The 16,733-nt window shown below is 41.0% G+C and overlaps 1 protein-coding gene and 1 pseudogene across 2 annotated transcripts in view; one reads left to right on the top strand and one right to left on the bottom strand.

Annotated features, from left to right (window-relative positions):
* The window catches only part of NCBP3 (nuclear cap binding subunit 3), a 28,978-nt gene extending 13,499 nt beyond the window's left edge, over positions 1 to 15,479 (bottom strand). For both annotated transcript variants that reach the window (XM_044249228.1, XM_044249229.1), the window contains exons 1-4: positions 15,294 to 15,479; positions 13,321 to 13,386; positions 11,369 to 11,474; positions 42 to 167 (exon numbers count right to left, since the gene is read on the bottom strand). In XM_044249228.1, coding sequence (XP_044105163.1) covers positions 42 to 167; positions 11,369 to 11,474; positions 13,321 to 13,386; positions 15,294 to 15,476 — 481 coding nt within the window. In that variant the 5' untranslated portion in view covers positions 15,477 to 15,479. The remainder of the gene's footprint in view (positions 1 to 41; positions 168 to 11,368; positions 11,475 to 13,320; positions 13,387 to 15,293) is intronic.
* LOC122908068 lies at positions 2,999 to 3,089 on the top strand (annotated as a pseudogene).
* Positions 15,480 to 16,733: the final 1,254 nt, after the last annotated feature.

Here is a 16,733-nt window from a genome sequence, read left to right as displayed (position 1 = left end):
TCTGAGATGGCAAAAACAACAAAAAACTTGAGTGTACTTACAGGAGGTATCATCCAACCATTCAATGTGAGCAGGAGGATATTCTTTAAAATAGGAAAAGATATCCTGGGTACTCATCTCATCTACTCCACAAATGTAGATTGTCTCCAGTCTCACTTTGGGGATTGCTAGAAAAACAAGACAAAAAAGAGATGATAGAATTTTCTCACCTGCTGCTGCACATCTCAGCAGCACCCCTTTGTAACAGCTCAGATAACCTGTGTTTAGAAAAGAAATGTGCTATAGAAGAGATGACAATTATTTTCAGAGAAATGAGATATAACAGTAAGGTATGCTATTTTAATTTTTATCACAGAGCAACAGCATTAAACAAATGATCTTCAGAAAGGTATATTAGGCTGAGAAAGATTAAACAAATGGTATTGTTAAAAAGATGATACCTCTCCCCAAATTAATCTGTAGTAATTAAAGCAATACCAAATTCAACAGGGTTACTCCTTCAACCTGACAAGCTGATTCTATAATTTTAGAATATATGTCAAATAGAGATGTGCAATAGCCAAGACTATTCGGAAGAGACGCTGCTCCTGAATATAAAGCAAAGTATGAAACTAGAGTAAAGAAATCCTACAAATTGGGCGCCTGGGTGGCTCAGTGGATTAAGCTGCTGCCTTCGGCTCAGGTCGTGATCTCAGGGTCCTGGGATCGAGTCCCTCATCGGGCTCTCTGCTCAGCGGGGAGCCTGCTTCCTCCTCTCTCTCTGTCTGCCTCTCTGCCTACTTGTGATCTCTCTCTGTCAAATAAATAAATAAAATCTTTAAAAAAAAAAAAAGAAACCCTACAAATTGATAATAAAATGATAGCCCAAAATAAAAATGAACATGAGCACACATTTCACACAAAAGGAAATACAAACGGCCAATAAACAAATGAGAAGATGGTTGATCTCACCAGTAATCAGGAAAGTGCACATGGGAAACAAAACACGAGATTTCACTGCCCATCTGTTGTTTAGTACAGCCACCTTCCCTAATTTGCTAGATCTTCTGGATAGTCTGCTGCAGCTTCTACATGCTTGCTGTTTTACCTTGTGCTTTTTAGGTTATAGAGATGGATGGCTTCTTTCCTTAAACTTCCTGATCCAACCTCTGCCAGCTTCAAACTTTTCTTCTGTAGCTTCCTCACCTCTCCCAGCCTTTACAGAAGAGTCAGGGTCTTGCTCTGGATTAGGCTTTGGCTTAAGGGAAAAGGGCTGGTTTGATCTATGCAGACCACAAAGCTTTCTCCATATCAGCAAAAGGGCCGTTTCACTTCTTATCATTCATGTGTTCACTGGAGTAGCACTTTTAATTTCTTTGAGAAAAACTTTTCCTTTGCATTCACAAACTGGCTCTTTGGCACTAGAAGCCTAGCTTTTGGCCTTTCTTGGCTTTTGATATATCTTCTTCACTAAGCTTAATCACCTCCAGCTTTTGATTTAATGTGAGAGACATGGACCCTCTTTTCACTTGAACACTTACAGGCTGTTGTAGGATTATTAACTGGCCTAATTTCAATATTGTTTTCTCTCAGGAAATGGGGACCCAAGGAGAGGGAGAGAAACGGAAACTGGCCAGTTGGTGGAGCAGTCAGAACAAGCACACTTGTGGATTAAGTTATCCATCTTATAAAGGAGTGGTTTGTAGCATCTCAAAATAATTACAATTGTTAACATCAAAGATACTGATCACAAATCACCATACCAAATAAAATAATACTGACAAAGTTTGAAATATCGTAATAATTACCAAAATGTGACAGAGATTTGATATGAGCAAATGCTTTTGGGAAAATGGCACCAACAGACCTGTTTAACAGTGTTTCCACAAACCTTCAATTTGTTTAAAAAAAAAAAAAAAAAAGCAGCATCTGCAAAATGCAATAAAAGGTGTTCCCATATAATATGACGACATTAAAAAAATAAAATAGAAATGCCACCATACATTTTTCTAAAGGTACATATTTGTGTATACAAATACCTAAAAAGAGGCCTGGAACAATTCTACTGATAACAGTTACTACCTCTAGGGAGGAAGAAAGGTTGAAGGCTATAGTCAAAAAGGAACCTAATGAAAGATCTGAAACACCAGGGAAGGAAATACAAGTTGATGCAAAGAAATGGAGAGACATTCCATGCTCATGGTTTGGAAGAACAAATATTGTTAAAATATCTATATTACCCAAAGCAATCTACAGATTTAATGCAATCCCTACCAAAATGCCAACAGCATTTTTCATACAACTAAAATGAACAATACTAAGATTTGTATGGAACCACAAAAAGATCTTGAATATCCAAAGCAATCTTGAAAAAGAAAAACAAAATGGAAGTATCACAATTCCAAAGTTCAACTCATATTACAAAGCAGTCATAATTAAAACAGTATGGTACTGACATAAAAACTGACACAAAGATCAATGGAACAAAAGACAAAAACCAGACATAAACTTATAATTATATGGTCAATTAATCTTTAACAAAGGATGAATGAATACAATGTAAAAAAAAAAAAAAAAAAAGAGTCTCTTCAACAAATGGCATCAGGAAAACTGGACAGCCACATACAAAAGAATGAAACTAGACCACTTTCTTTGACCATACACAAAAATAAATTCAAAATGGATTGAAAACCTAAGTGTGAGACCTGAATCCATAAAAATCCTTGAAGAAAGCACAGGTAGTAGTATCCCTGACATCGACTGTTGCAACATTTTTCTAGATAGATCTCATGAGGCAAAGAAAATAAAAGCAAAAATAAACTACTGGGAGTACATCAAAATAAAAAGTTTCTGCAGAGCAAAGGAAACAATAAAACTTAAAGGCAACCTACTGAATGGGAAAAGAAAATACTTGCAAAAGACATACTTGACAAAGGGTTAGTACACAAAATATATAAAGAAATTAATAAAACTCAACATCCAAAAAATGAATAATCCCATTTAAGAATGGGCATTAAGTGTTTGCTTCAGCTGTACATATACTAAAATCAGAATGATACAGAGAAGATGAGCATGGTCCCTAAACAAGGATGACAGCCTTCCACATTTTTTAATGCTAAGCGAAAAAAGTCACTCAGAGAAAGACAAATACCATCTGAATGTGGAATTTTAAAACTTTTTTTTTAATTGTATTTATTTATTTGAGAGAGAGTGAGTGAGAAAGAGCATGAGAGGGGAGAAGCAGACTACCTAAAGAGCTGGGAGCCCAGTGTGGGACTCAGTCCTGGAAGTCCAGGATCATGACCTGAGCCGAAGGCAGTTGCTCAACCAAATGAGCCACACAGGCACCCTAAATGTGGAATTTTAGAAACAAAACAAAGAATGGAAAAAAATGAAAGAGAGACAAATCAAGAAACAGACTCTTTTTTTTTTTTAAAAGATTTTATTTATTTATTAGACAGAGAGAGAGATCATAAGCAGGCAAAAATGCAGGCAGAGACAGAGAGGGAAGCAGGCTCCCTGCTGAGCAGAGAGCCCACTGTGTGGCTGAATCCCAGGACCCTGAAACCATGACCTGAGTAGAAGTCAGAGGCTTATCCCACTGAGCCAACCAAAAGCCCCAAGAAACAGACTCTTAATTACAGAGAACAAACTGATGGTTACAGAGGGGAGGAGGGCAGAGTGGATGGGTTTAAGAGGTGATGGGGATTAAGGAGTGGACTTGTGATGAGCACACAGTGATGTATAGAATTGCTGAATCACTATATTGTACATCTGAAACACTGGCATTAAAATTAAAACTTAAAATAAAAAGGGCAGAAGACATGAACAGACATTTCTCCAAAGAAGCCATCCAGATGGCCAACAGACACATGAAAAAATGCTCAACATCACTCATCATCAGGGAAATACAAATCAAAACTACAATGAAGTATCAGTTCACACCTGTCAGGATGGCTAAAATCAAAAACACAAGAAACAGTAAGAGCTGACTAGGATATGGAGAAAAAGGAACCTTCTTGGACTGTTTAGTGGGAATGCAAACTGGTATAGCCACTGTGGAAAACAGTATGATGATTCCTCAAAAAAGTTAAAAATAAAAGTGCCCTAAAATCCTATAATCACACTACTGGCATTTACCCCCAAAAAACAAAAACACAAATCCAAAGGGATACATGCAACATTATTAATAATAGACAAATTAAGGAAGCAGCCCAACTGTCCACTGACAGATGAATGGACAAGAAAGATGTGGTGTATACAGAAGTGCCTGGATGGCGCAGTTGAGCGAGTCTTGGTTTTGGCTTGGGTCATGGTCTCTGGGTAGTGGGATCTAGCTGTGTGTGGGGCTCTGCATGGAGTCTGCTTCTTTCTCTTTCTCCCTCTGCCCCTCCTGGTCTCCCTCTCTCTCTCAAATAAATAAATAAATCTTTATAAAAAATGTGGTGTACACACACACACACACACAGGAATATTACTGTCATAAAAAAGAATGAAATCTTGCCATTTGCAACAACATGGATAGAGCTAGAGTATAATGCTGAGTGAAAGAAGTCAGTCAGAGAAAGACAAACACCATATAATCTCACTCATATGTGGAATTTAAGAAACAAAAGAAACAAGCAAAGGAAAAAAAAGGGAAGAGACAGACAAACCGAGAAACAGACTCTTAATGGTTACCAGAGCGGATGGGGGTGGAGGGATGAGTGAAATAGGTGATAAGGATTAAAGAGTACAAGAATCATAATGAAAATAAATAAATAAAGGTCACATCCTCCAAAAAAAGAACCTCAGCCTTACCCGGATTGTGATATTTTTATTTATTTATTTATTTATTTATTTATTTATTTAGTAAAGATTTTTATTTATTTATTTGACAGAGAGAGATCACAAGTAGGCAGACAGGCAGGCAGAGAGGAGGAAGCAGGCTCCCCGCTGAGCAGAGAGCCCGATGTGGGACTCGATCCCAGGACCCCGAGATCATGACCTGAGCCAAAGGCAGCGGCTTAACCCACTGAGCCACCCAGGCGCCCTATTTATTTATTTTTTAACTAAATACTTCAGTTCATATATCTCACTTAATCTTTGTAGTTGTAAAATATGCAAATGTACCAATGAAATTTTTTTAAATACCTGCATATCCACCACCTAATTTTACAATTAATTTCTTCAAAAGACTTGAGGCAAATAAAACATTACCTCCAAAACAGGCCTGTGTAACTCCTCCACATCCCTTCTCTCCCTCCCTTCTCTGAAGTAATTTTGTTAGGAATTCAATGTTCATTACTCTCAAGTATATTTTCATATATCTATCTAAAACAAATGAACCTAGGGGCACCTGGGTAGCTGAGATGGTTAAGCAACCCCAACTAGTGATTTCAGCTCAGGTCATGACCTCATGTGTCATGGGGTCCAGCCCCCATGTCAGGTTCCATGCTCAGCAGGGAGTCTGCTTAGAATTCTCTCTCTCCTCTTCCTCTGCTCCTTCCCTGTCGCACATGCTCTTTCTCTCTCTCAATAAATAAATAAATAAATAAATCTTTTTAAAAACCCCAAAACAAAAGCAAAACTAATGAACTTAAAAGTATTTACATATTCACTTAAAAGTATGTGAACATGTTCAGATAAAAAAATGTTTAAATACTTGTCATTTTGAAGAGTGAAAGATAGGTTTAATTAGAAACCATACAAGTATGGTCAGACTAAATCAGGGGAGTGTTTTCCTGCAGCCAGATTCATGAAGACAGAGATACCATCAAGATTTATGAGCCCTGGCAAGTCCTTATTAGTGACGAGCAGTTCAATGGTGAACAGAGCCCAAATACAACTGAGATGGCTGTCCACATTAGACAGGAGCCTTCTTAGTTCTTCTAGCTAAATCAGGACTTTGGAAGAAAAAATCCCACGGGATGTAAAGACACAGTTCTGAAAAAAGTAACAAATAACAGGGAGAGCAGTGGCCCAGCAGTTGGAACAGACTGAGTGATCCTCAGAGCTATATGGGAAGGGGCAATGACAAAACCTGGGAGAAAATATCTTCTGGAGACTTGCTGATCTGATAACAAGGATTTAGTCATAAGTGAGATAAGCAAAGAAAATAAAAACCAAAAAAAAAAAAAAGACAAAAATAAGTATCAAGAATATCACAGCACTATTCTATCAAAACATTAAAACATTAAAAATAAAACCCTATAATGAAAAAATAGTTTACAAACAAAAGGAAAAGAGTAGAAGGAACAAAGCTTCTAGGCTCAGATGTTTATATTTTGAAGAAGAGAGAATGACATAAAAATCTAGAAATGGGCAATGGACAATCTTGGTCAAAAGAAGCAAAGATGTAAAAAAGGGATGCAAAAGCCAGACAAAAACTACTCTCAGTCAGCTGGAGTATAAAAAAGTTTCATTCTCAAAAGAGAACCAAACTGACTGATGGTGACAGTGGCAAGATCCATTGGAGATGGAAACTTTGTTAAGTTCAAGATTTGATGGAAGATTGCCCCAAAAAAAGGATGCTCAATACCTCCTCACCTTGCTGGTGTCACTGCCTAAAATAAACAACAAAAAAGGCACCTAGATTTATGTCCAACCATGAGAAAGGGCTAATTGCTGATGTGGCACTGAAAACATGCACTGGGGAATGAAGACTGGACATTTACTGAGTACTAACGTAAAAGCAAGGCGGTGAGGGAATCATCTTTGACTTCCTAGCAGGAAAGAAGACAAAGAATGACAGATAGTAGGACACAAAACTCAGGTTTTTAGGAAAGCAGATTTCTGAAAATCCAGAGAAAAAGTAGTCAATTCCAGGCCTTTGATTAAAAACTTGGGGCGCCTGAGTGGCTCACAGTCAGTTAAGCATCTGCCTTTGGCTCAGGTCATGATCCCAGGGTTCTAGAATAGAGCCCTGTGTGTTAGGCTCCCTGTGAAGCCTGACCCTCCTTCTCTCTCTGAGCTCCCTCCCTCCCTCTCTCTCACTCTGAAGTAAGTAAATAAAATCCTAAAAACAAATTTAAAAATAAAATGATCAAAAACTTTGGAATACACTAAATATAATAACTCAAAGTATGAGAGGTGATCCTCAAAAAGAAAAGGCAGCAGAGTTTAGGGGAGCACAACCTGTCAAAGAACAAACATGGAAGATAAACAGTAAATTACTAATGACTAATGTAAGAGAATTAATGTAATAAACATAAAAATCTAAACAACTAACATCAGGATTATCTTGTTTCAGATTTACCAACAGATAGAGATGCAGAAGCCATGTATACCAAAGTGTAGATTAGGTATAGCTAAAATGTTTAAAGGTAGTTATGATAAAATCAACACAATAAGCTGAAACAGTCTTGAAATCAACAAGATGTAAATTGGTAAGGATAAATAAAAAGGTAATTCTTTAAAAATGTTTCAAGTACAAGATGGGAAGACTTTTGATCCCTGGGGAAAAGCCCTGGATGCTCAGGTGCACTAGAAGATTAAAACAACACTATGAAATAGATAGGACAGAGATTACAGTAATAGTCCTGCCACACTCCCCATGAATCCAACCATGTCTGGAATCTACACCTCCCCTTATGTAGGGCATTTTGAGACTGGAAAGAGTCTAGAGGAAGGAGACCAGAAAGTCATGTCACATAAAGAGAGTTTAGGGCACAGCCTGCCAATTCCCTCACCAGAAGGTTTACTGTGTTAATAAGGAAAGGACTTAAGGTTGTTCTAAGAGTCACAAAGTAACTAACATAAATTACTAGAAAGCAATTTCTGCTCAATACAAGGATGGATCCAAATATAAGACTGACCGCTTCATAAATAGTTCTGGTGCCACCACTAGGAAATGTTCAGGCAAAGGCCAAAAGAGCACTGAGAACCTTGCCAAAAGGCGTGCAGCACTGGGTAGGAGGTTGGGTGTAGATAACCTCTAAGTCCCTTCCAAACATGAGAGCTTTGATCTTGGGGATAAGGAGACTAAAGCTGCTTGACACCGAATCACTCAAGAAGAGTAGCAAGAACTCCTGATGCAGAATGGTCTAGTGTAATATATCCCAAATTATGTCCCTGAATGTGGCAGAAAGGTCACAGAACACAGGCCTCGGTCAGACCAGCCTTCAAATTCGTCTTGCTGTAGGATCGTCCTAGCTGTAGGATCTGAGTGAGCTTCTCAAACTCAGCACCTTAGTTTCCCCATCAGGAAAACAAATGATGAATACTGTTCTCTCACAGCATTCGTCAAAGGGTAAGTTAACCACATAGCAGAGTGACCAGCACATAATAAGCATTTATCAAGTGGTATCTTTCAGTATTATTGGAATGAAGAGGAGTAAGAAGAAGAAGGGGGTGCAGGGAAAGGGAGGAAGAGGAGGAAAAATAACTTGACACCTGGTGCAGCTGCAGGAAGTCAAGATACTTATTCCAACGTCCCCATTCTCCCAAGAGGCTAGGCCACTTAGATGACTGCCTGAGATGGAGAACATTAGATAATTACAACATTAACTGGGCACTTACTATATATGACACCCTAAGAACTGTAACATTTTAGTAAAGCCTCTCAATAACCATATAAAAATTACTGTTAATCTGCCTTTCCAGATAAGGAAACTCAGGTTTAGAGGCTAAGTAACTTGCCCAAGGTCAAAGAACTAGAAAGTGACAGGTTAAGCTTCAGAACCCAGGCTCTCAACCATAAGAGTAAAGGCTCTCGATCCTGACTATACAGTAGAATTACTAGGGGAGACACAAAAGAAAGAACTATCTCTGGGACCTTTACAACCTCCCTCCCATTCTAACTTAAAATGATATGGATAAACACCAGAGTTCTCCAGAGTTCAATGTTATCCTAGGTGCTGCTCCCTCCTACATGAGAATCATGTAGTGATGAGCAACCGCTCTAGCGTACATTCCTGGTAGATCTACTGCTTTTTAGAAGTATTTTTAGAGCTGGGGCGCCTGGGTGGCTCAGTGGGTTAAAACCTCTGCCTTCAGCTCAGGTCATGATCCCAGGGTCCTGGGATCGAGCCCCGCATCAGGCTCTCTGCTTGGCAGGGAGCCTGCTTCCTCCTCTCTCTCTGCCTGCCTCTCTGCCTAGTTGTGATCTCTGTCTGTCAAATAAATGAATAAAATCTTAAAAAAAAAAAAAATATTAAAATAAAATAAAATCTTTAAAAAAAAAACAGAAAAGCAAACAAAACTTTTTTTTTTTTTTTTAAATTAAAACTTAACTCTGAAAGTGATCCTTTTCAGGTAGGTATCATTTTCCCACTTTATAAACAAGGAGACTGAGACCTAAAAAGGTTCAATAACCTGCCCACATTCACAAAGAAACTGAGACTGAATTCCAGGAGGGCTTAGCATGCTAAAGAGTTCCAACAGAAGTAGGAGAGAAATTTGAGTGGGTGATTAGGGATGCTTTATGGAGGAAGTGACATCCAAACCAGATAAAGCATGGGACAATAGGAAGGGCTAATCACCCGACTGAAAGGCATGAATAAGATGGGACACCTGGATGGCTCAGTTAGTTAAGCATCTGCCTTCGGCTCAGGTCATGATTCCAAGGTCCCGAGAGCCAGTCCCACATGGGGCTCCTTGCTCAGTAGGGAGCCTGCTTCTCCCTCTGCCTGAAGCTCCCCCCTGAATTGTGTGCACACTTGCTTGCTTTCTTCTGACTGATAAATAAAATCTTAAAAAAAAAAGGGATATCACAAGAAATGTTCACAGGACTAGAAGTAAACAGCTGTAGTAAAATGATGGTGTTTAAAGGTGGAGTTTTAAGAGGTCTCAGACGTCTACCTGAGCCCAGACTGTACAGACATGAATGCCAAGCTGCACAGCTGTTCTGTTTTCCTAAAACAGAAATCCACTCAAGCAGATTCCTGGAAACCCAGCCTGCACAGGAACCAAGGTCATATTTCCAACTTGAACTCATGATGCAGAAAAAGAGTAAAGCAGCATCCAGAGTTGAGTCTGTATCCAAACTACTCTATCCAGTGGGATGGACTGAGGAGGTTTAGGTTTATGGTATCATATACGTACTATAAGGCAAAACAGCAAAGTAATTCAGAGCAAGGCTTTAGAGTCAGAAAACCAGGGTTCAAATCCTGACTCTACTTGTATTAGTTGTGTAACCCTGGGCATTTATTAAATTTCTTTGAGCCTCTATCTTTCTTTGTAGAATAGGGATAAAAATATATTCCTCATAGAGTTGCTGTGAGAAATGATTAAGAAACAAATGTGTAATGTGCTAATTAACATAGTGCCTGGTAAGACAGCAAGCTCCCAACAAGAGAAACTCACACATCAAAGCAGAGACCTTTAACATGCATTTAGAGGGATGCCTATTAAGCCCTTCAAATACCCAAATTTGCAAATACTAGAGAAGGAGACCATTTGTATTGATGCATTTATATTAGAATGAAATAATATGGGCTGTGAATTTAAAAAGTATTAATTTTTCCTTTTTTATAAATTGCTTTTGAAGACTACAGCAGATTACTATATATACCTCAGGGTGAGCTCTAGGAAGCAAAATATTTACCTTAATAAAACACAAAAATAAAATTACGAACCTGGATCACACAAATATTAATGGCTTTCCCCTAAAATCCCAATATTCCTCTGACTCCCCTTAAAAAAAAAACCATCAGTGTGATACACTTCCATTACATTTTTTTAAAAGATTCATTTATTTATTTGAGAGAGAGTGTATATGAACAAGCATGTGGAGGGGAGGGGCAGAAGGAGGAGAAAGACTTAAGCAGACTGTACTGAGCGTAGAGCACAAATGAGGCTCAATCTCATGACCCGATGAGAGCATGACCTAACCCAAAACCAAGAGTCGGATATTTAACCGACTGTGCCACCCAGACATCCCACACTTTCACAGGCAAAGAAAAGTTGACACTTCCATGATAAAAGCAGAAAATGAGTAAGATTCTGTAGAAGTACAGGTTCTAATCTCAGCTGTGCCACTAACCGAGTAACCGTCTCTGGGCTTTCTGACAAGATGATCTCTCTTCCAGCTATAGCATCTAAGACACAGCTAGCAGCAGATCAACTTCATTTTTTTCTTTTTTTAAGATTTTATTTATTTATTTGAGAAAGAAAGAGAGCATGAGAGTGGGGTAAGGGGCAGAGGAGAGAAGCAGATTCCCTGCTGAGCAGGGAGCCTGATGTGGGGCTTAATCCTGGACTCTGGGATTATGACCTGAGCTGAAGGCAAATGCTTAAGGGACTGAGCCACCCAGATGCCCCAGCAGCTCAACTTTAAACACATCACTCAGAAATGGAGGTTTGATAAGTCCCTTCTTTTCAGAGTGTTTGGAAGGCCAGAAGCACAAGGCCATGGCAGGGAAAACCCATTCTCTGGGAAAATGCAGAAAAATACCCCAACACATTGTACCTTTCTTCATCATGTCTCGGTCCAAGGCTACGTTTCTTTGGGCAAGATTTACTTCTGATCGAAAATGGAAGCGCTTGGCTCGCTGTTCTTTCTTTTCAATTGCTTCCTAGAAGATACAGAAAAAACCAAAGAAGTGACACATGGAGGAGGAAAGTTAAATCATAAATGCAACACAATGCTTCAGTGACAATCCTAAAGTAAATCAGAAGAAATAACCAACACTGTGCCTTTAATAATTTTTGCAGAGAAACGGATATTTAGTCAATGACTGGTGGAGAATATACTAATACTGCTATAATTTGTAATAACCTCCATGATTCAATGAGTAATGAATGTTTTGGTTCTCTGACATTTTACTTATTATTAGCAATCATGCAAACAAATTACAACTAAACAATCTCACTCCAATCTTCCAGGTGTAGAAACTGAGATACAAAAAAGTAAAAAGGTTTGCTGGAGATACTCTGGCTGGTGGTGGGAGTGCAGATCTTCTGATCTCAGTACTATTTCTAGAAGCCCCACCACCACCCCCATTTCACATCATCTGTGTGCATGGTAATCACACCTATCACATTATGTCTGCCTGAGCAGTCCACTTCCTAAAGCATTTTCCCTGTTTAAAAATAATTTTGAAGCAAAGAAACTCTCTCCTCTATTCTAGGCTTATGTCCATGGAATTGCCAGTTTTCATCTTTAAGTGACAAGAAGCACAGATACTTCCCTGAAAAAATAATCAGCTTCGTAAGTTTTTCTCCAAGAGCTAAAATAAGTCCAGGTCCAACTATGGGTTTCTGATCGCTCTTAGAAACTCTTCACTAATTGTACACTGACTTTGCCACACTAATTGAAGGTCTGACTACAAGAAAGCTTGTGGGGATTGGTAAAGCAGCAACACTTTGTTATTTCCCAACAGTTATGCTAATTTTCTTTACTGAAGTCTTCCCTGTGCAAACAACAAATCTACCTTTCCTTAGTAACAATTTAAGTCCCAGTTCTGGGAGTACCACCCTTTCCCTCATAGATGTTTCACATAACGGCTAACTGTACAAAAGTAAACAGAACAATCTACTTCTTTTTCAATTACAGTAAGAAAATATCTTCACTTTATTCTACTTCCTTGCCTGTCTAAAAGATGACTAGTTCTTTCTTTTGGCTTTTAAGCAATCTGAGAATGAGACCCAGATAAAATACAAAAAGGTAAGCATGACATATTTATTTTTGTTTTTATGCACCCAATATAGCTAAACATTACTCAGAATTATAATTCAAAATTCTGTTCTAAACTGCACACATTAAAATCAGAATGAATGTTTAAGTTGGATATCACCAATTAAAGCAACAAATGTATCCTGACTGTTTATAATAAGGAAAACAATAGGTTAGGCTCTGTAAAGAGTTACAGGAAAGCTGGTAACCTAGTAATAGCAGTCACTAGAAAAAAGGCAATACTCCCAGGTACTGAGAATAATTCAGCTGATTTGGCTTTCAAAGTTTAGACAGCCACACAATCAGGACATCCTATTTTTCTAAGCCTGCAATCAATAAAGAATAAAGACATTTACTATCAGCCTACTATATATGCTAGGTACTTTTCATGTTCTGTCTCATTTGAAGTGGAAACAGCATTAAAAACACATTTTTAAAGAGCTCATGTAACATAAAAAAAGCATCCCAAGTGAAGAACTTTTTCTTAAATATGGCTAAGCACAGGCAACTAGGTACATGGATTTTATCTTTCCATAAATGTAAGAACACAAATGCTGTCTGTATGTTTTTAAGGATGCATGAAGACATTATTGTGTAATACAAAATTTAAGTTTAAAAAGGCCTTAATGAAGCAACAAAAGAAAAAAGGAGGTAAAGAATAACTGCTGCTTCACAAATCCTAGGGACCAAGTTCATTAAGTTCACCGGCTTATCAAAATGAATAAATAATTTATGGTCTGTCTTACCTTGGAGGTGACATCAATTCCGGTGATGAAGCTGCCAGCCTTGTTTTCATACCTTCTGCTTGTGTCCTAACACGAGGGGAAGAGTGAAAAATGCTAACAGCAACTGAAGAAAAACTCGTGATAAAAGACAGCCCTGTAACAGATTGCTTTTGGATAGTCATTCCTTTCAGCAATCCCTCCTCACCCTGGCAACCCTTTATTCATGAGGAAGCCTGTCTCTGTAACACCAGGTAATACACAATCAACCACTCTAAGAAGTCGTCTTATCTAGATCAAACCCTGTCCCAAACCTTAACTAAGTCCATTTGCTGAAGGTATTTATGTAAATGAAAATACAGGCTTTCATGAAAAATGTCCAAGTTAAGTAAGGCACACTCACTCATCTCCCCAGCCACACACAAAACAAATCCATCACGTCAGGCCACCAGGTGGAGCACAAGTCTTTACCAAAAGTCCAGACTCATCTAGACCTCCTGGGAAAACATAGCACAGTGCAATGAAAAGGACGGGATTTGGAAGCCAAAGACTGAAGTCACAGCTCTGAGATTCACTAATTACTTGCCACTGTACAATTCCTTTGGCCTCTCTGGGCTTGGGTTTCCTCCATGGTATCTGCCTACCTTCCTGACCTCCTTAACTGCTCTCCCATTTGCTCTACAGAACTTTACATTTCTCTAACAAAACAATTTTGTTCCCATCTCAGATTCTTTGCACCTACTGTTGTTCCTGCTGGAAATACTTTCTTCCAAACTTGCACATGGTTGGCTCCTTTTTGTCACTCAGGCTTCAGCTTAAATGTCACTGTCAGAGGACTTCCCTGACCATCCTATCGCATTTGGTTTCTGGCTCTGCACACTTACCCTGTTTTCTGCACTCTCTGTCCCATTAACTTGTTTTACCTTCTTCATAGCATTTACCACTATTAGAAATTCTGTATTTATGTCCCCCTCCTAAAACAAACTCCCGGAGGCAGTTTGATCTTGACCTTGATCAGGTGCCTAGGATTATGCCTGGCACCTAGTGGGGGATGCAATAACTCCATATTGCACTAAAGGAATAATATCTACTTCACAACTGCAGTGAAATTTAAACAACATAATGTAGTAAATAGTAAAATGCCACTATGTTATTTTTTGTTACCAGAGTCATCATTTGCTATCTTTAGTGATCCTATCTTCTTCGCCTTTTCCCACAACTTCAGTTTAAAACCCAGACTTGCTGACATGTGGTTAAAAAGTAGTTCATGTTAGATGAGAAACTAAGTACATAAAAGCCATGCAGGCCTGAGACCGCTCTAAGAACGGGACAGAGGACCAGAAGACCAAAAGCGAAACACCTCTCCCCGCCCCTCCCCATGTGATGAAAGACGGACCAAGGACTACTGCTGGTTTGCTTATGTTTTGGTCTCACTAAGGGTCACATGCTGGGGCCACGGTGTAGATGCTACAGATCAAGTGGAATGGGGACAAGATGACTCCCAAGTCACAAAAGAAACACCGAGTTTCGGCTGCTGACAAAACCAACCCTCTAAGAAAAACCGCGAGTACTGTATTTTAACAAACATCAGCTCCTACGGAGACCCTGATGCAGGCGTCACCCGACAGTTCCTCCCATTCCCGCCCCGGGCCCCGCCTTTATCTCAAGCCCCCAGACAACTCCAGCCCCTCCTCGCTCACAACCCTGCACAGCCTGGCTCAAAGAAGCAGTAAAGGGAGTGTCCTCAAATACCCCTTAGTCTCCCCCATCTTCTCCAGCCCCCTCAACACCCATTTCCGGGCGCCCCGGCGTCCCTTCTCCCGTCCCCGACTCTCCTCAAGCCTGGCGCCTCCGCGCCCTGAGCGCTCACTCCCCTCTTTACCCTTCCCCTGACTTCCCCGGGCCCAGGCGCCAGCCGTCTCCCTTTCCGGCGGGCCGGCTCCGCAGCGGGGAACTAGCTCGGCGACCTCCTCCTCGCCCCCGCCCCCCGCCCGTACCGGGATCAGTTCTTTCAGCGAGCGCCGCACCGGCACAATCTCCAGCTCGCCCTCCTCCACTTCCATGGGCTCCGGCTCGCCACGCTCCAAACCAGAGTCCGCTTCAGGCGACGGGAGCCCTAGAGCCGGCCCCGCCGGGGCCTCTGCCTTCACCGACACTCGCAGGCCCCGTACGGCCGCCATAGCCGCCCGCCGGCCGCACCACTGAGAACCCGCCTCGTACACTCGCCGGCTAGAGCGTCGCCGCCCCTGGCCACAGAGCAGTCGCCGCTGCTCTCTAGAGTGTCGCCTACTTCGGCAAGAAGCTCCACACCCCTCCCCCTCAGCGCCCCCTCCCCCTGGTGGCGGGAGGAACCCAGGACAGCTGGAGCGGGGCCTGGTGAAGAGGAGGGCCCGAGGGGGGACGTGGGCGGGGGCTGCCGGAGGGGGCGGGGCCTGGGGAAGATCGATGTTTCCTTCGCTTAGAGAATAGGTACGCCTTGAGCATTAAACATGTTATAAAAGTCAGCTTTACTAAATGATCGTTACATGTCAGTGACTGTTCTGACTGCTTGATATCTTACAACTCTATTGAATAGGTGCTATTACTAGCACCCTTTCACATATGAGGAAACTGAGGCATAGAAATTCATCCAAGGTGACAGGCTATTATTTATTTATTATTATTGTTTAAGATTTTCTTTATTTGTTTGTCAGAGAACGAAAGAGTGCGCACAAGCAGGGCGAGCAGCAGGCAGAGGCAGAGGGAGAAGCAGGGATCCCGCGGAGGAAGGAGCCTGACAGGGGTCAAATCCCAGGACCCTGGGATCATGACCCAAACCGAAGGCAGGCGGTTAACCAACTGAGCTACCCAGGTGTCCCTATTTTTTTTTATTTTTCTATAGACTCCAGCATGGAGCCCAATGTGGGGCTTAAACTCACAACCCTAAGATCGAGACCCCTGAGCTGAAATCGAGAGTGGGATGCTCAACTGAGTGAGTGAGCCACCTAGGTACCCAGGTGACAGGCTATTTAAGAAAGAAAACCTGGGGACGCCTGGGTGGCTCAGTTGGTTAAGCAGCTGCCTTTGGCTCAGGTCATGATCCCAGCGTCCTGGGATCGAGTCCCACATCGGGCTCCTTGCTCAGCAGGGAGCCTGCTTCTCCCTCTCCCTCTGCCTCTGCCTGCCGTTCTGTCTGCCTGTGCTCGCTCTCTCCCCCCCCCCCTCTGATAAATAAATAAAAAAAAGAAAGAAAGAAAGAAAGAAAACCTGGGGCGCCTGGGTGGCTCAGTGGGTTAAGCCGCTGCCTTCGGCTCAGGTCATGATCTCGGGGTCCTGGGATCGAGTCCCGCATCGGGCTCTCTGCTCAGCAGGGAGCCTGCTTCCTCCTCTCTCTCTCTGCCTGCCTCTCTGCCTACTTGTGATCTGTCTCTGTCAGATAAATAAATAAAATCTTTAAA

The sequence above is a fragment of the Neovison vison genome, chromosome 5, assembly GCF_020171115.1.
Source record: "Neovison vison isolate M4711 chromosome 5, ASM_NN_V1, whole genome shotgun sequence".
In the NCBI taxonomy this organism is placed as follows: domain Eukaryota; kingdom Metazoa; phylum Chordata; class Mammalia; order Carnivora; family Mustelidae; genus Neogale; species Neogale vison.
This window is presented reverse-complemented; position numbering and strand designations above follow the sequence as displayed.